The following is a 20847-nucleotide window of genomic DNA, read 5'->3' as shown; positions in this document are numbered from 1 at the left end:
TTATTCTAGCCTCCTCCTGAAGCCCCCCGGGGTAGGAGCCAGCACCATTTCCCTTGGAAGTTGGTTCCAGCCCCTAGCCACCCTGTCTGTGAAGGAATGCTTCCTGATGTCCAGCCTGAATTTACTCTCAGTCAACTTATGGCCGTTATTCCTCATTACTCCTGGTAGTGCTCAGGGGAACAGGGACTCTCCCGTAGCCTGCTGGTCCCTCTTGGCCTATTTGTAGATGGCCACCAGATCCCCCCTCAGCCTTCTCTTGTGGAGGCTGAACAGGTTCAGTTCCTGTAGTCTCTGCTCGTAGGGCCTGCCCTGCTGCCCCCTGACCATGAGAGTGGCCCTCCTCTGGACCCTCTCGATGCTGTCCAGATCCCTCCTGAAGTGCGGTGCCCAGAACTGGACATAGTACTCCAGCTGTGGCCTGACTAATGTCGCATAGAGGGGGAGGATCACTTTCTTGGACCTGCTTGTGATGCATCTGTTGAGCACTCATACTAAGGCACCATATAAATAATCACGATGGGGTTCTTTTTTCCACAAAGCAGAGAAACTGTGGTTACCTTTGTAGCATAGAATTTGCTACATCCAAAGGAAAGCAGGGACATGTTTTCCTTAACTAAAAATGAACTAAAAATACTTTAACAAAGGACTTTTGCATAGTAGTTTTTGTCAAGATGTCATTATGCTTTAAAAGAACTTTCAGAGATTAGCTTATTTATCGATACTGTTAAAAAATCACCTTATTTTAGAAACCTGTCAGTTAAAGCTAATAGCATTATACCAATATTAGAATCCTTTTTAAGATAAAATGTAGAGCATTCAGGACACTCCAAGCTTGTTCTCTCGTTCTAAATGTATTTCTGCATTGTCATTTTAAACACTTTTTCAGAGAAGTACCCAATCCAAAGTACTCAGGTAATCAGATTGAAATAATTTAGAATGTTACTTTTTTCTAAGGGAATCAGTTAAAAGGTGCTTTGTATCCATTCCTATTTGGTTAGAGTTAAATGCTGTTATGGAAAATAAAGACTAAATTTTTTATGTAATTAAATGTTAAACTTTCAGACATTATTAGAATATTTTAACTGAGAACAGTAATCTTTACTTACAGCTGGTTTAGGCTTCGCTTAATGTTAAATGGAGTCCATTAGAGTTTTTTGCCTGAATAATTTTTGTAAAAAGACTGAAGGATTTGACACTAATATTATCCATTATTATTGCACAGAATCTATTATTACATAGAACAATTTCTATTCATCCTTATTTATAGAATATACAAGACACTAGTAAGTTTCCTAGAATTCATGACCAGTACAATAAGTTTGGTGAATAAAATTGACTATAATTTAAAGTTTAAACTCAGTTTTCATTTTTGTTGTCTCTCTCTTTCAGCCCCCACTCATTCTAATAAAATCTCAGGCATATCACCACTTGCACTCATCTTTCTTTTCTTTATTTGTAACAGGGCTGGCAGTTCTGCTGGATTTATCTGAATATATAATGGCTGTATCTCCATCTAATTATCACCTTTCTAGCTTATTCTACTTTACTTCGGAATATTGTTCCGCTTTCCTACATGATGCAGCTGCACTCGATAAGTCCCTTCTTATCATGTCTGTAATAGTCCGCATGTATCGGAGATTTGATGATTGCCTGGGTAAACCATTTCTTCTCACAATTGTAGGTTTATTGTTACTGCTACCTCCTGCGAGTTTCCAGTCACTTGCATAAAAACTTAAATGTGTGCATAGTACACATCCTCTCCCCCTACCAGATCTCAGTGTAGACAACACCCTGACCAGACCTTAAAGCAGTGATTATCAACCTTTCTTAGACTCGAGACGCCCATTCTCCCCCTGCACTGCGCAGGAGGCCCCCATCAACTGCACTGTGTATCCACATGCCCTCTCCCTTGCACTGCATGCTTGCACAGGCCGTCTCTGACCTTCACCACTGACTGTCACCACTGGCCCCCCCGCCCTCCTGCCGCATCATGCGCTCACGTGGAGGCTCTTCCCTTTATCACTGCACTGCACAGACTCAGGCTCACCCCTCCTTTCCCAGGCCATGCCATGCTGCACTGCCCTGCCCCTGCTGTGCAGACAGGTAGTGAAAATTGGAGGAAGGAGGGGGAGCTTGGAGTCTCAAGCTGCTCTTACAGCTTGGAGCATTGTCAGGAGTGGTGGCCAGACAGGAGTCCATCCATGGGCTGCAACTGAAGCCCTTAGAGGCCTCCAATTGGACAGCCCGGCACTCAGGTGTAACTCCTTTTTTTAAATTGAGCAATGCAAAAAAGGCATTAAGAGTATATTCTAAAATATAGAATCAGAAGCACTCATACTAAGAAACCATATAAATAATCATGATGGGGTTCTTTTTTTTACAAAGCAGAGAAACTGTCGTTTCTCTGCTTAGCGGCTTAGTCACCACATCTATGGATTTACAAACTGGTGCAGAACACACCCCCCTCCCCTCCACCCACTATAGAGCCCCTCATAAGATTTGTGGGCATAGACTATCATGTTGAATGCAATGACTGTAGCACAGAATATAATGCATTAATATATCAGGATGTAACACAGTAAACGTGGACTTCAATTTGGCTTAAATTATTCTAACATGGAATTAATAGCTGATGCCAACTTGTACTGACTGAATATATAACTCACTGCCAGTACAATTATTGTGCATATTGGTAGCCTACAAAAGTGCAGTTATTTACATTTCAAGCTTGCTTTTATTTGCAGGAAACCTTTACTTAATGCTGATTTTTTCTTAAATTTCCACAGACCATCACGAATTCTTTATTGTATGAATTTCACTATTCAGAGGGCTTCCTTCTTTTCTGCCATAGGCCAGCGACTTGTCTTTCTGGACTAGAGCAGACACTTGGAATAATGTGGTATTCCACATATTGGTAGATTGGTAGATCGGTGTATGTCCTCTGCTTGTATAAGTCTCTGATATTTTCTTAGATGCCTCACTATCAACTTCAGCTTGATGTGACCACACCAAAACATCTGACCTTTCCAAATAGCTCTGTCTCCCACTCAAGTGTGAGGTTCATCTTTTACTTATCTCTTAGTCCATGTTTCTAAATTATATCCAATTCTTACCGCTTCACTCACTGAGGCTGCAAACAAACAAAACCCAAGTGAACAGATGTCTTAGCACCTTATTGTGCCACAAAAACCCAAATTTGTGAGCGCGAAGATTCCTAGTTATAGTTTGTGCTGCCATTTCACAGCCAGTGTCTGTTCACTTATAGTGGGGAAGCGTGCCTGGGGAAACCCCCCCCCCAGCATGCATTTCTCACCTCTGTTCCCCAGGAATTCCCCTGCAGGTCATTCCTGCAGTATGTGTATCATGATGCTGCACCTTGATTCAAGGTGCGGCACCCATGGCTGTTGTCCCCCCAGCTCAGGCCCCTGAAAGCCTAAGTGTGGTGGAGGCCCAACCCTGCAGGACAGCGAGCCCTGGCAATGCCCATAGGTGCCAAAGAAGAGAATCAGTGTGTCAGGACACACAGTGTCTGTTTATTCCCTAAGTTTTTTTTAGACATTTCTTTTCTGCCCCTTCAGCCAAAATTCCTGTTAGGGCCATTTGCACTTCGTGTAGCCATTACCTTTCTAGTCTTCCTGATACCCATATTTCTTCTTGCTGGCTCAATCAAAACACTGCTATCAAAATCTTCCTTGCTTGTAGATTCAAACCACATGACAGCCTTTTTTAATCCCGCCACGGTCTCAGTCTCATTGAGTTCATTAAATTCACCTTGTTCTTACCTTCAAAGCCCTGCAAGATTGTTCCCCTCCCTAGTTTTCTAGCCTGGTTTCTCTATGAGTTGCCCTGTACTAGTTGATACATAATTTGTACTCAGCTGCATAACTAAGGCAGGGCAAAAAGGGTACAGGGGGTGTACTGTTTAGAGGGGGTGTCAGAATGGCGGCCTCCAGGGAGCCCATGCAATGGCAGCAAGAGCACATATGTGCATGCACATGTATGCACACAGACACGCACATGTCCCCCACACTAACTCTCCAGCATCTCTTCCCAGGGCACTGAAATTACTACTTAGGCCCCTGTTTCTGCTGTCAAGATATGACCTGTCATCTTTTACTTATTTTTAATTTGTATCCTTTACTCTACTCTGCATCCTTCTACTTGTTAACCTATTGAATAATGAGCTCTTAAGGGGGCAGGAACCATGCTTTTGCTAAACCTTTTTTGAACTACCAAAAATGAATATTTATTAAAAATAACATTGTTATGAGGCTGTCTCTTGCCTTAGGAGATATTCATGTACGGTTTATATGTTTACCTATTACAAGTTATTCTGATTATAAGTTGACCCCACATTTTCAGGTTCAGTTTCAGGGGAAACATATTTTTCCCCCAAATATATTATTTTCCTCAGTGAGTACAGATAAAGTCTTTGAGCTGCTCTTCCTTACAAAATCCCTTAGGAAAATCAAATAACTTAAGGAAAGGACCCACAAGGATAAAGTCACTTAAAATATTTAAAATGTAAAAACCCTTTCTATACAAGATAGTCATGTCCAAGGCTCACCGTATTACCTTCTGCCTGAAATTACATGCTATTACATATCGAGACAAATATTTTTACAGGTTACAGGTTTAAACAAAGACAGGTCCTTATTAAAATGCCAGCTTTGAATTGGAATTCTGGGGTCAAATTTCATGTGACAAGCAGAGCCTAACCCCTGAATCGAAGCAGCTCTCGTTTTAGAGGCTTGAAATTCAGACTTTCCTAATTTTTTGAGGATGTGGGAAGGGTAAACTGAGGTGGTTATATTGACACCATTGTTATGTGCAGGTGGCAGTTCAGATTTGACCCCTCCTAATAATGTGAACAAAGTTTGTTCAGAAAATTTGTGGTTTTGGAAGAGTGAAGTGCACTCCCATCTTCTGAATATTTTAAATTTAGCATCAGTTAAACATTAGTTTGATTCTGGATATTTTCAGGATCTCATTTCCAAATAATTAAGAGACCACTGTAAAAAAAGAAGAAAAATGGCCATTTTCCTGTCAACCAACTCACTTGGTATGCTTTTCCTTGCTCTGTATGAACTCTGGAAGCCTCAACTTACCGCAGACCCTTAGGGCTAATGTGCTTTTCTACCCTGCCTGCTTGCTTCCTTGTAGGGCAGTGGCAATTTGGGTTACCCAGCCATTCTGGCATTTCCCTGTACAACATGGGCCTACTGCCACTATAACAAATGATGTCGCATGGCTCCCTTATGTGGCATAGTCTGTTCTGCTGCCTTTAAGCAGGGCATACAAGGTTATCTGCTCTGCTACCAACATGTTGGAAATAAACTCCGTGCAGCCTCCATCAGGGTCAGTAACTGCCTCTTAAGGAAGATACATAAAGGTGATCCACTCCAGCGCAGTGGGCGTGGAACAGGTGATTCTATATGGCATACTTGAGGATAGCAGAGTAGATGGCCTCTACAATGGCTGGTCCTTAAGGATACCATGAAGGGTAAACTGTGCTGTATATTAATGCTGTACTGTTCCAATTTTAGGTTGTCCTGCATTTAAGTTGAACTGAGATTTTTATAGATCTTAAAAAGGGGGGGAAAGTCAACCTATAATCAGATTAACAGGTTTACCATTTATGGTAGATTAATGCATGGATTCCAGTTCTGCTTTTCCTTTGTTTGAAAACAATCTAGATGAAGCCACCAGTTTTTGTTGTTCATTTTGGTAGTCTCTCCAGACGGTTACACTGCATAGTGAAAGAACTCCGCAAAATAAAGAAGAAAAAGAAAAAACATCTTCTCTGGCACCAAAGATGGAGCATATTAATATAGCATTGCTTTATTTATTTTCATTCCATTATTTCTCTACTTCTGAATGATTTCCTTGCTTTCATGATCTTCTGTTTGAATGCTGAATTCAGTGTGAAGAGGGCTTTATATTTCTTTTCTCAGAATTAGCAGTAAGCCTTAACTAATTTCTGGACACGAACCATCATAAATTTCTCAGGGTTTGTAATTTTATAAATGCATATCTGCATCTGAATTTCATTTCTGAACTATCAGACTAATAGGCAGAGCCAAAACCCCAAATGCACTTGAAACTTGTCTCTACTGGGAATCTAGGTTTAATGTTTAGGCCAGAAATTGTTTAAAAATTGCAGCAAAGGAGCTCATTCCATTTGTTTTAATAAGTGTTCAAGAACAGCATTATACATATAGTGATCCCTAAAATGTTTTGTGGTTTCAGCCTCTTACCGTCAGTACTAAGATCAAAATTAAATATTTTTTTAACTTGAGATAGTAGAAAGGTTGATGCCTAAACATCTTAACTCCTTAAGGAATGAGTATGAAAAGTAAAAGCTTTCTTTTCCTTTCTCTAAATAGTTGGGATTTCCCAAAGCTAATAGCAAATGTAGTCATACAGACACTGCACTCACTATAAGTTTTGTAAATTTTGACTCCTTATGTTTGACTAAGATATGGAATCAGTAATATCAAAATTAGCAATTTCAAAATCTTAGAAACTCCTCAAGATAAATTTTAAAGGATGTCAAATTTAAGATTAATTAAATATATCACTCTTTGACGGAAAGACTTGAATCTTGGTATATGGATCCATGACCATGGCTAGATAATCACCTTGCCGGGGTCATTTGACCCCAGCATTCTTTCCTGCCCATGGCAGGGGGTCGGACTTGATGATCTGCTCAGGTCCCTTCCAACCCTGCCAACTATGAACTATGAAGGCCATCTCTACTGTTGAATTCTTTTTTTTTTAATTTTGTTTATTCTTGATCTTTTTATCATAATCAAGCAGAGTTAACTGTAGGTAGAAAAAAGAGATCATCATGCTCCCTACCAAGTTCTTTGAATAGTCTTTCTCACTTAATTTATATCATCTCTAATCCATATTCCCTCCATTACTTGAACTTTTTACTGTGTTTTAGGTTCTTCTTTTTCTGGCCTTTAGTTAGTGTTTTTTCCTTTGCATGTTTTGAGCACCCTCAACTCATTGGTGTGAATGTATTTTGGTATGTTCCATTGCAGGATCAATCCCTCTGGAAGGTCATTAGGGAAGGAAAAGTGTCATGCTGTTCATTATTCCACATTGTTTAATATATTATATAGTTATAAACCGCTTTAAACCTCAAAAATAAATATCAGAATTTATTCTTATTGTCAAATCCTGTATGAATTAATAGTACTACAAGTGAATACTAACAATTTTTTCCAAACTGGTTATAATAATTCAGGCAGAAAGCAGTGTAGATTTGCACCTTATAGACTAATTAAATCAGAGATGTATAGGATAAGCTTTCATAAGCAGTAGGCTTACTTCATCAGATACTCTCTGCCTTCTGCCTGATTTCAGACTAATATGGGCTAACTACCTCCCTCTCCCGTAACAATTCAGTCATTTTGTTTTCCTTACTGGGTTTCATACCAGAAGGCAATTCCTTAATATATGACAGATAGATAAAAGATTAATTGGAATGATTTCATTTTTTCTTCCATGTCGAGCAGAAATAGAAGACACTTGGCATCAGCAATGTCATGAGTGGAGCATAAATGGTATTTCCTGGTTCTATGGTGGGAACTCACATCCAGCATAACATTTTAGGAATCTTCCTTTCAACTGGTGATGCTCTCAATTTCCATGAGGAGGCAATGGTCTTTATTAGGTTTCTGCTTTCTGTCCTAGAAAAAGTGATGAATATCTCAATCTAATTGAAAGCTATGTGTAATGACAATTGTAATATAAATTTAGGGCTTGCAGAGGCTACTTAGTTGAGCAGAGTTTTAAGGAGATATGAGGATTAGCTAAATAAGGATATGAGTAGTTGCTGCTTTCAGGTAGTGAAGATTCCTGTAATGAGTTCTTCAGAACTGGGACTGTATTTTCCTGTTGTTCAGTACTAAGTGTCAGGGTGATATGAAGCACTGTAGCACATAAAGTAATGTATAATTTTTTAGGAATATGGAACAAAAAAAAACATACTTAGATTATATGGTCACTTCTGCCAGAAGATCTGTATAATAAATAAAAATCTGCCCAGCAGAATGATGTATTATTTTTGCAGAATTCTAGAATTCTATTGCCCTCTACTGGTTCAGTGTGCCCAGCTGTGATTTGGTAGTATTGAATAATATACAATGACTCATTTGGTTTTCATGGGGAAATAGCAATATATAAACAACATGAAGGCTCAGTGTACCACTTAGTTGGGTTCAAGGTATCTTGGTTTTTGGTTTGATTTAGTTTGTTGTTTTTCGGAACAACTGAGAAGCTAGGAACACTAAGCTAACCCAGCTGTTCGTAACTCTTCCATTTTGTCCCTCTATGTTAGTATGTCAGAATATCTGTGGTCCAAGTCCTACAGTGAACTTCAAAATCAAGGATCATCTACTGACTTCACTAGGGTTTTGCAAGAGGAACAGGGGTCTGCCCATATAGAGCTCCTGACAGGATTGAGAATTATACTTATGCACACAGATAAATATATTTATGTATCTGTTTGTACACATTCTTCATCTTCCAATCTGATCCTTATGACTAGAACCACATCCTTCTCTCAAAAGAAGATGTGTATATGTGTGAGTACCTGTGCACACACCTAACTTATTTATCATGGAAGAAGGTGAACCTTTTACTTTTCTTGTAATATCAGTCTTTTTAAAGACTACTTCCCAATACTGTTAATTGTGTTTACTTTGTGTAGAGGGAACAATGAGAAGTAAATTTTATGTATATCCAGTGGTATATATCAGGACCAGATCTGGACCCAACATCAGCGGCACAGGGGTTAGTTCAGCTGTTTCCCTCCCGCCTTTCCAAAATGGGGTTCTGTAGCTGTGAATTCAACGGCAGGTCTTGCCCCCACTTACCCAGCCCCTCAGAGCCCCACAGGTAAAACAGTTCCTCGATCTGGATCTGGCCCACAGACTGGATTTTTGACCTTCCTGGCATATCTGACAAATTGAGTGAACTAGTAGGTAACAAAAGTTCCACAGAGAATTCAAAATATGCCTTGTATTGTTTTTTATGAATTAAGGCCGTTCTTCAAATAATGTTCTATATTTAAAAATTAATATCTTGTAAAATGATTATGTATTTTATCGTTATCTCAGCAATAGTGGTCTACTGAGCTAATACAGCATACTTTGCAGGAGACATTAACTTCTGATATGCATGTTCCTGTTAAAGCTCAAATGTCATGCAAGACTTCACACAAACAGCTTTAAAGAGTTTATATTGGTTAAGAACTATTTTTATGATTTTTGTCTGGGGTTTTTTTTAAACTTTCACCCCTCAAGTGTTCCTGTAGAAGGAAGAGATTCTTTTGCTGCCTCTTACATTCATCCCATCTGCCAGAGAGGAATTGTAGTGTTTTTTTTAGCTATACATCTATATAATTTAACTCCTGTCAGCTTCCAGCTGAATTATTTGTTATACAATAATGCTTTTGCTTACTTGAGATACAATATCTGTCTTCCACTGTTTTACCTTCACTGTAAAGATATTATGCAACATCTATTTTTTATAATGAGCAGAATGTAAGCATGGGAGCCCTTTGAAGATAAATAGTATCTATTTACTTTTATAGGAGCTACAGAACGTGGAGAACATAGACCCCACTGATTTCAAGTAATAAATGTGACTTGCCCTAAAAGACGGGATCTTAAAGCACTGTAATAATGGAATAATAATTGAATGTTATGTTTTGCGATACTAATCTATATATACACACATATTCTCAAGCACACTGAACCATATATATGTGTAGTTTTATATGTATATAAAATCCTGCTGTTGATGTATGCGTCCAGTGAACTCTGTGTGGGTTGCTTTGATCAGGACAGTGCACTGAGCTCACTTGTGCTTGAGTGCTCCTATTCCCCAGCTGAGGCAAAAAAAAAAACAGATGATCTCACCCCCTCTGTCCTCACCTCACCAGTTTCTTCTCCACCAGCCTGGCTCGAAGTCAGAATTTGCAGTGTCCAAGTCTCTTTGCATAATGATTGACTTTTATCTTTATAAGTAAATAGTCTTAAATAGTTAGCTACTAAATGGACAGTTAGTGATTAGGTTAGTGTTTACTGTTTGATAGCATTTCCTTTCATCCTTTATGAGGATGCTATTTTTACTTTTCCTCTGAATAACTCTTGATACATAGTTCAGTCACTATATCTGAAAATAAAGATTCAAGCTTTAAAAATTGCCTTCATACAAGGCTAGAGTTCTTTTAATCTATGGACACACCAGGTACTTATTGTGCCTGGCTAAAAGGCATACCACAGAAAGTAGTTTCATCTGTAAATCATTTTCTAAGAGAAATCCAGAGAGCAAGGAAATCTTGGTTGAAAATGTTTCTTCTGGAGAGATCCCAGTGTCCTTCCTTTGATACTGAGTTGCTAGGAACAGAGAAACATCTCAATGTACAGTATCAAAAATTGTTAGCACAGGTCACAGAGTAGCAGGGTTGGAAGGGACCTCCAGGGGTCATCTAGTCCAACCTCCTGCCTGAGGCTGGTAAAGGTATCTCCATCCATACCTGAAGCCTTCCCAATTCTGAAAGTAAGTACAGTCAGTCCTCGGACTTACGACACAATGGGTTCCTAAAAACCGCATCTTAAGTCAAAACGTTGTAACTCAGAACCAATTTTCTCATAAGAAACAATGTTATAAATGGGGGATTGGTTCCTGAACCAAGACCCAAGACCCTATTTTCACTAAAAATACCCCCAGAATTTAGTACTTGATCAATTATAGATGAGTAATAAAGCTACATTAATGTATTTATATTGTAAATAGCAATCACATTGATTTGGAAGGACTTCTTCGAGGTAACTTTGCTGGTCTTTTTGAAAGGCTCTTAGTTGGACTTTTTGAAGGGTTCTTGGCTGGAGTCTTCTCAGGAGTCTTGGCTGCAGGTGTTTCAGAAGGTTTTCTGGAATCTTGTCTGCTTTCTTAAAGAAAGCGTCCAAGGAAGTTTGGACAGATGTTCTCCAGGGAGATGAGCGATGCAGCGAACTTGTTTACTGGCATGGCGGCACATCTGATCAAACGTTGTAAAGTTGAAACTGATGTCATAAAGTTGAAATGGTATCAATTTATAAATGTTGTAAGTGCGAAACATTATAACTCAAAATATTGTAAGACAAGGACTGCCTGTACATTGTCATCTGCAATGTAGAACATCCTGTGAATCCTCTCATCGTGCTAGATAGGTAGTCAGCCCTGTTTTCTCCAGGGCTGATTCTGATTATATGGATACTAGTTTAAGTACTTCATCTGACTCCCTCCCCCTGTACCATTTGTATTTTATGTCTGCCAGCATTATTTGGCTCATCTGGGAAAGCCTCACTCAAACCCCCTCCCCTCCCCCCCTTGCATTAACAGCCTGATCTTCCACAACTGCCATAAGGGATCTCAGTGCTGGCCTCCAACAGTACAAAATAGCTGTTTTAGAGTGGGATGACGATTTACAAATTGCAGAACATCCAGTGCATATGTTCTTCCCATGCCTGAGTAAGGTGGTAATGCCTGAGTCACTTCCAGTCCAGGTAACCAGAAAACAGTCTTTTGAGGCGAATGGCCGATATATTGATTCTAGTTGAAGTAGGTCAAGAGAAAACATACACACTCTTTAATATCTTCCAAGCTTCAGTCCCTGGACTGCTTCATGGAAGGCTCTTCGATCCTGCCTACCTGCTCTGGCAGATACTTTAGTCCCATAAAAAAAGAGTAGACTGCTACTAACAAACCTTCTCAGGAGTTTTATACTTAGCTCAGACCAGGCTCACTTGTACCTGCAGCCAGGAATAAATCTAAAAACAAGGTTGCTTTATGATTTATTCTGGACCTGAGACAACTTAAACACCTTTGTCCTCAAGCTCACATTCAGGATACTGAATAATCCCATTATGTGAACTGAACAGCTGGTAAACAGCTGTCAGTTTCCAGGATGTTTGTTTTCATCTTGTGTTTGAAACAACCCACACAAGATATTTCAGGCTTCACAATTGTCTTTACCAGGACAAAGTGTTACCATTCAGCCTGTCAACAGCACCACGAGTTTTCATGGAGTACCTCATGATAAGGATAGCTTGGCTCAGAAAGCTAGGTGTCCAAATGTTCCCATATTTGGATGACTGGCTCATTTGTACAAAATTCAGACTACATGTCTGTTCATTCTTTTAGGCTTGAAAGTGAACAGAGAGGAGTCAGTGCAACTCCAACGCAAATGATAGGCTGTCCAGCAGTGATAACTAATCAAGCACCAGAGGGATTCTCAGCCATACTAGACCCACCCATCTACCTGAAAGCTCAGTCAGAACTTGCCTCAGACAAATAACTTGTTTTATGTATGTGACTTAACATCTGAAACTTCACCTTCATTGCATGTAAACACAGTCTAAGTCTGTATATCAACCTAGAAAATGTTAGCTGGACATACTAATGATTCCACCTGTATCATTAAAATTTTGGAGGGACCTAATGAAACTTCAAGGAAGTTCCCTTAACTTCTGTTGAAGATACCAATGGTAAATAATTCCATGATAAGATGGGGAGCCCATTTGAATAATTTGAACCGCATCCTATTTATGGACTCCTCAAGAAAATAAAGTGCAAATCCACTCTACCTTCTCCTTGACTTCAGACCAACATGGCTAACTCTCTCTCCACAAAAGAGGTAGAACTGCACATAAACATCCCAAGAGCTAAGAGCCATTTGTCAATATGCTCAGTTTTTCTTACTGTTTCTTTTTTATGTAAATAACCAAGTTTCGACTGAATTCACTACTATGTCATTAGGGTATACATCTTTGGAACTTTGGCATCTACCACAAAATCATACTGTGCGTGACTCATCTGATAATTTTCCATATATAGAATCTAATTATTGGGGGGTCATCTTTTATTTAAGTAAATATGGTAATCATGTTTCTAGGAAATGACAACAGCCAGTTGTCTAATTAGCAGATAAAGACAGTCAGTTTTCTATATATATTTCACAGCTCCCCCACTTTTAATTTCTGTCTGCAGCTACAGAATGTTAACATCAGAATTCCGTATTAATGACAAAATATGTAAGGCTCTTTGTCTTAGGTGGAGTGCACATGAATATCTGGGATCCAGATACACACCAATGGATATAACTGGCCAAAAAAATCCATCTCAAGTTCAGTAGGTACATATATATCAAGAGTGAAATAAGTATATGGGCAATACTTTTGCTTAGGCTATAGTTATTGCAGAGTACATAACAATTTCCGTGTTTGAAGATGCTCATGGGGTATAGAGAGATGTAACAATTGTATAGGTATCAAATGATACTGGCATAAATTGTTATGCTGTAACTTACTTCTGTGGGCATGTATAATAGTACAAGTATGTAGCAAACCAGTTGTAACTTTAACCTTGTTTCAGAGTTAGAATTACAGCAGTTCAGTTTGGGTGCTAAAGGAGGATGTAGAAGTAACAGTTATATCATAACGGCTGATTTGTATTCCTGGTCTGCAAATCCCTCTTGTCTTTTAAAGTGGCTAAAGTTATGTCTGTCCATAACCATGGTTACTGACTTGCAACTTTATAATAAGATTAACTTTCCTGATCCCTCTAATGTGTGAATTTGATGTCTCTATTAATATAACAGGCAGGTTTAACACAACACTAATTGCAAAATAGACCCTGTATTCTCAAAGAGCGCAGTATGGATTCTGTGTGTGGCAGGGCACTTGATGTGCCTGCCATTTTACGAGGTCAAGCAGCCTGCTGAGCCACCAGCAGGTGGAGATCAGGGCTAATCGCAGAGTCAGCTGACCCAGGGGGCTGGCAGATGAGGGTAGGCCTGATCAAGGGAGTCATAGTTTTATAGTTGGTAGGGTCGGAAGGGACCTAATCAGATTATCAAGTATGACCCCTGGCCATGGGCAGAAAAGAATGCTGGGGTCAAACGACCCTGGCTAGGTGATTATCTAGCCTTCTTTTGAAGACAGTGGAAATCCGTATGATCAGTCACCTGATTGGAAGAGGGCCGGGCTTAGACAGGGTATAAGCCAAGACCCTGAGAGTAGGGCTGGCAGTAACATCTTAAAAGCTGGTGTAGGAACATCACCTGGCAGGAAGGCTGCCACTCCTGAATGCCAGCAAGGAGAATAACATCTGAAACATCTGGAGATTTAGGTAAGAATTAAAGGGATAGAGGAGGAGGTTCCTGGGGACCATTGGGAGTCCAGAGCCCTGAGGAAGGGGGCTGAATACCCGGGGCCTGTTGAGAGGCCAGATGAGACCAGAGAGAGGGGCTGAGTCAGAGGCCAAATGAGTCCAGAGAGAGAGGGGCTGAGTGCACAGGGTCCTAGTGAGGGGCCAGGCGAGCCCTGGGAGAGGGGCTGAGTGTTTGAGAGACCTACTGGAGGGTCTGGGTGAACCCAATGAGTGGGGCAGAGTGTGGGGGCCTATCAAGGGGTTCAGATGAGCCCATAGAAAGAAAGAGCTGTGTAGGGAGACCTATGAAGGGCTCAGGATGAGCCCAGAGAGAGGGAGCAATCTATGGAGGGGCCCAAGAGGGTGAACTCACAGAGACGAGAAGACTGACAGCTGGAGGACTGACCCTGGGAATCTCAGTTGGCCGATGTGAGGCCAGGGCCCAGGAAGGGGCTGGCAGCCTGGAGAGGGGCCAGGAGATAGACCAAGGGGTCTGGTAGCCCAGGGAGTGGTTGTCTGAAACCGAGGGGTCTGAGGGCCCAGAGAGGGGCTGGATGAGAGACGGAAGGGTCTAGCAAACTGAGCAGGGCTGAGAAGGAGACCAAGGGGTCTGTCAGCCCAGGAAGAGGCTGTTCAGAGAGACCGAAGGGTCTGAGGCCCCGGAGTGGGGCTGATAGAGGCTGAGGGGTTGAAAGGCTTAGAGAGGAGCTGCACCAGCAGCTGGTAAAACATCTGTAAGGATGCCATCTGTGAGTCATGGGGCATGGTGTAGGGGATGTATGGAGCTATGCAATTGGCCATAAGGCCAGGACCACAATCCGGGTGGTCACTGTAATAAGACCAGGGCAGCGGGAGCACTCTATATGCCAACTAACATCAAGGTGTGGTAGGCGAGAGCTGGGAGACGGCCTATACAGCAGGGTATTTCACATTTTTTGGGGTACCCTGTGGCACTGAATATTAATGGAAAGAACTATTTGGAAGGTGTACTTTAGCTGTTTTATGCTGTGATTTCACAGCTAGGAATAAATAACAGATCCATTATCCTGTGACCAGCCAGCTCATTCTGAGGAGCTACATGAAGCATCCCACAAATTTTTACTTGAGATTCTCTGTGTTTAAATTATATCATCCAAATGAGGTTGTGGTTTAATATGGATTTGAATAACACATCCACATTTAAACTCAGTTTGTCCAGAAATATTTCATATAATCATAATTTCTACCAAGTTCATCGGGAGGCTGTGGTGAGATGCTACATAATTAAATGAGAATCATATATCACTTTTATTGCACAGTGTTAATCATGAGCATCTGCTTCAATATGGTAGATTTTTGGCAAAACAGTACCAGTCATATTCTCAAGTGTATCATTTCAAAGTTTTTCTTCCATGATAGTAAATGAATACATGGCACATGATCAGGAGTTTTAGTATATTACTTGTTCTTGGAAGAAAACACTTAGCATGGAAAATAGGATTGATCAGGGGACTTCAAAATGGGAAATGCATAAACCAGTCATCAAAGGTTTCAGTTACATTTTTCTACTCTTTGGTCCTTTTTGTCGTGCACTGAAACACTACACTGGCTGTTATGTTTTTATAATTATAAATATCAAACTGAGTACAGTTTATCCTCTAAATGGCAGTGGTTTACATCATGTATTAGCTTATTTAGATATTTCTTGTGGTATTTAACAGTTGTGATCCAGGCTTTAAGCTAAGTATAATATAGGTGTGATCCAGGCTCTAAGCTAGGTATAAAATAGTATATTTTTTATCCTTCAGACTTACTGGTGCTATACTCAGAGCTTTAAGCAGATCCTGGATAAAATGTGCTTCATTGCCATCTGGTTCTAGAAATACATGAAGGCAAAAATGCTTCTGTGTTCTGTAGCATTTTGTCACAAAGCAAGAATTCAAGGTCATCAAGGTTAAACTGTAAGATTTGTGTTAAGTTCCGTTTTTTGTCTATGGTTAGCCAAAATATGAAAACCAGAATTCTGCTAGTCTTAATCACATTGAGTAGCCTTTTATCCCATAAACAGTATTATCTAAATAAATAGGATTACTTGTAAAGTAATAAAGTTTCAACCATTCTGTTTTTGCTGTAGACCCTACTATAGTGGTTTAAGCATTTGTCACTTCAGGAAGAGTACCTTCTTCTGGCTATGTCTCAAGAGACAGATTTTGCTCAAATTCAGAGTATTGTGTAAAATATGTCAGTTCAGACCAAGTTTTTTTCCCCCTTGATTTGACCTTTTTGCTACTGTAATTTTTCATTTGCAAAAGCTTGTGTTCTACTAATATATCATATTTACTGAAATTGAAGTGGCTTACATCATGTATTAGTTTATTTAAAATAGATAAAATGAATTAAAATGAAACATGTGGGGTGGGGGGGACCCTCATCTTCGATTTGAGTAGTGGCCTAGGACAGGCAGCTGCTGTGGCTCCAACTTTAACTTCAAAGCTGGAATTGCCACCTATCTGGGCTGGGGCAGCTTGTGTGTTGCAGGGAGCACAGGGGAGATTTTGGGGGGATTTGCACAAGGGGGACAGCTTGGTGCATGGAGGGAGACTACACAGGAGGGGAGCTGCTATGGCTCTAGCTTCTGCCTTGACCTGGGCCCAAGGCTGCTGCCACTACCTGCCTCAGGACAGGGCCAGAGCTGTCACCATCACCATGGGGTGCCTGGCCAGGCCAGGTCCGGAGCCATCGTGCTCAATGCTATAGGGCAGAGCCAAGGCCACTGCACAAGTTAAATGGCAGTGGCAGGAAGCAGTTGGCAGAGGGTGCAAGTGGCATGGAGGCAGGTGATGGGGGAGAGAAGTGGCAGGGGTGCAAGTGGTGAAAGGGAGCAGGAATTAGAAGGGCAGGCACCGGAGGCTGGGGAGAGGGACAAGAAGCAGAGGTTCACCTTTCTCATTACAGCCATGGAGGGGATGAATTTAAGACAGCACCTGATGGTTGGGTTCAGTGCATGAAAAACTATAAGGAATTTATCATTTTCCATGCATAAAACCTAATTATGGGGAGTCATCTTAAATTCAAAGTTGTCTTGGATTCAGGTAAATATGATATTGGCTTGTTTTAAATTATATGACTGGGTTTCTGACTCCTGAATTCTTAAAATGTGAAATAAACTTCACTTGGATAAAGGGATTTCCTAACACGACTAGATGATCCTTATTCTTGCTATATATGTGTATAAAGTATCAATAATAACATGTAAAAGCTTATATACTATTTGATAACTAAAGTATATTTTTATTAAAAACTAATTCTGTAAAGATACTATTTTCACAGGAGTCTCACTCTTTGGTCTTGAGCCTTTGGTGCAACTCCAGCAAACCTTGTCTTGCACTGACAGCTTAAGACTCAAGAGTGAGATTTATGCATGAGATATTTTCAAAAAAACAGAATTTCAGGTAATTTTCCCTTTCCCATGCTAGTCTAGCTTTAATGGTATGCAGCTCATCTTTCTATTTTAAATATTTACAATAATCAGCCTGCAGTTTTTAAAGTGAATGAAATCCTGACACAATCAAATGCATGTTGAATGTTACTTTAACAGATACTACTATTTCTGTACTTTTAGAAACTGGCAACTGGAGTGAGTCAGTTTGCTTACACTTGTGTGCAAGACCACCCTATATGGACTAACCAGCAGTTTTGGGAAACAACGTTTTATAATGATGTGCAAAATCAAGTTCGTTCCCTCTATCTGACAGCCAGGGAAGACAATCATGCAACACGTTTAAAGCAAAAGGTAAAGAATATATAAAACAAATTAAATAATATATATCGATGCAATATTTTAGCTGGAAAAATTTTTAAAAATGCAACAAGTCATGAAGATATAAGTTATCACTGCCACCACCTGATTTCCTATTACCTCGCATTGAATGTTTATACAGGTGCTCCTCACTTAACATCGTCCTGGTTAACATTGTTTCATTATTATGTCATTGATCTATTAGAGAACATACTCGTTTAAAGTCATGCAATGTTCAGTTATAAGGTTGTTTGGCCGCCACCTGCTAGTAGGTAACTACTGTGACGTAATTGGGTTCGCTTAACATTGTTTTGTTTAGTCACATTTTTCAAGAACGTAACTACAACATTAAGTGAGGAGTAGCTGTATACACCGTTCCCTCTAAGCTGTGCAGTGTGCGCGGCCGCTCAGGTGCTGGCAGCATGGCATGAGCGTGCCTGCACGACCACGCACACCACACATTATAGAGGGAATGCTGGCTGTATACTGTTAGGTTTATGTCAGAATATATATATCTGAAGCAAGTTAAGAAAAAATAATACAGGAAACATAACTTTCAAGCATATGCGACAGTACAGTGCCCTGTATGTACGCAGTAATTGCAAAAATGAAATTTTGATGTCTGTTGCTGCATGCTACTTTAAAGTTTCCACCACTGGGGTTTCAACCTTCTACCAAGTAAAGCATATGCTGCCCTTTAAATTATATTGCTGTTTTATACCTAATATCTTAACTCCAGCACTGTACTAAAATATATAATGTAATGTAATGTAATATAATATAATGTTAATTGTTAATATATGTTAATTTTTTTCTGCACTCTAGAGATATTTTGATGATAAGAGAAACAGTTTTACAGTACTCTCCCATATATTTTCTAAATAAGTTACATTGTTGTCCAGTCTACAGTAAACTAAGATATAGGTAGCAAACCCACCAGCTTTCCTTTAATCAGCATTTTCAAATATAAATTAAGCGCTGTGTGTAATACATCTTCATAATGAAGAACAAGGGAATTTTGACACTTACCCAGATCGTTGTGGTATGTTTTAATGTGGATATTCTCTGTATGTGATTGGAAATAATTGCATCCAGATGTTTAGCTTACAGATCATAGATAAATGCCCAAGAAAGAGCTAGCCCACAAATTAGATAGGAATTTCTAAACTTGCAGTTCTGTTTATAGTCAATAATATGCTGAGAACATAAACTTCTCTAAGAAAATAGTGTTGTTGGTACCATTCTGTTATATCCAGATAGTTACTATATGATAATATCTTAAAGAAAAAACAACTAGAATTATTAAGACAGGCTCAAAATCTAAAATATTGATATATCATTTAATGCTATTAAAGAGATCAACCTAGAAAGGCAGAGAGAACCACTTCACAGTTTATTCTTTCAAAGTTTTTCATAAGAAAATACCTTTCACACAACCAAAAAAGAATTCATCACTCTCTGGCATTCAGTTGAGCTTTGTCTTCATATAAGAATATTAAAATAATTTTCTTGTGCACAGCTTGAGTTACACAAACTGTTCTGGCTCCCATTTATATTGGGGTTCTCTGACAGCCACCCTAACTCACAAGTTCTCACATTGTAAGCTGGATATTTCCCCTGGGGCAATATATTATTATATATCAACATTATAAGCTAACAAGAGTTTTGGCTTCCAACAATAGATGTGCTATCTCCTTTTAGGCCGGTCCATTGTTCAGCATTCCATTCCCCCTGCTTGAGATTGGGCTGGTCTCCCAGAAAACATTTTTCTCTGTCCCAGTGGGGGGAAGGAGTTTCTCTAATACAAGAATGAATGAATGAAGGTGAGCCTCCAAAAAAAATTAAAATAAGAATTTTCCACTGAGTTGCATACCAGCATGCCAGGAGCTGATCTCCCAGGCCAAGCTCTGTTCTCTTATATTTTGTGAACTTGTGAAAACCACATCCCCACATGTGATGGGAGAAGAATGTGCTTCCAAGGACATAGGGCATTTCAGGGAAAGTTGGGGAGAGAAAACTGAAAAGGGTCATTCCTTCATGCCCCATAACCATATGGACTTGGGCATATAGACAACCTTCATGCATGTGTTTTGTCAAAGTAATGGGAAACAGAGCTGCACAGGGAACCCCTTTATCTACTTGAGGTATGGGGGGAGCTTCAGAGGGAAGGAACATGCTAGAAAGGAGGGCGCCTACCTTAACCCCACCTCCAAGATGTGTAATTGTGTGGAAAGTTACATGTGCCTTTAAGGCTTTTTTCCATATTTAATAGCTACCTCCTATTTTAACATTTCACCATCAGCCAAATGAGGTTGCACGACATCAGGTCATTTCCTCAGGCTATAATATAATTTGCCTACGTGCCGTGTATCCAGTTTATACATTGGAGCTGGAATCCAACATGTAAAAACATGAATATTTTGGCTATAAGCTATTTTTACTTACCAGAGCTTCACCTGGACACCATAAGCATTTGGGCAATTAGCCTATTAAATCTTGATTACTTAGCAAACTAAGCATCTGTAAGCTAAAAAGAACAGCAGTGTTATGGGCTGTCAAACGACACATAGAGGAGAAAAACAAAAATGATAAAGCCTAAAAAGATCTAGAAACTAGACTGATCTAAACTTAACCTGGCCATGCTATTCTGCTTGCATTATTTCAGTAAAAAAATATTTTCAATAAGTTAAATTATGGGCTCAACATTTCTGTAATACCACTGACCTTTTTTTAAAGAGTATCAGTATGATACTACAGGTTTTTTTTTATATTTTTGTAGGATAAAAATTCTGTGGGGCTGGACCAGAAAAAGACAGCCATGGACCTAGCTGCTGAGCAGTTGCGTTTATGGCCAACAC

General features: G+C 39.8%; 1 protein-coding gene across 1 annotated transcript in view; it reads left to right on the top strand.

Annotated features, from left to right (window-relative positions):
- SBF2 (SET binding factor 2) overlaps positions 1-20847 on the top strand; it is a 500212-nt gene that overhangs the window by 388102 nt on the left and 91263 nt on the right. The window contains 3 exon segments of the mRNA XM_025196666.1: positions 17813-17983; positions 20769-20844; position 20847. The exon segment at position 20847 is cut by the window's right edge and continues 168 nt beyond it. Coding sequence (XP_025052451.1) covers positions 17813-17983; positions 20769-20844; position 20847 — 248 coding nt within the window.

Source organism: Alligator sinensis, unplaced genomic scaffold (genome assembly GCF_000455745.1).
Source record: "Alligator sinensis unplaced genomic scaffold, ASM45574v1 scaffold755_2, whole genome shotgun sequence".
Taxonomy (NCBI): Eukaryota; Metazoa; Chordata; order Crocodylia; family Alligatoridae; genus Alligator; species Alligator sinensis.
Note: the sequence above shows the minus strand (reverse complement) of the source record. Positions and strands in the feature narration are given on the sequence as shown.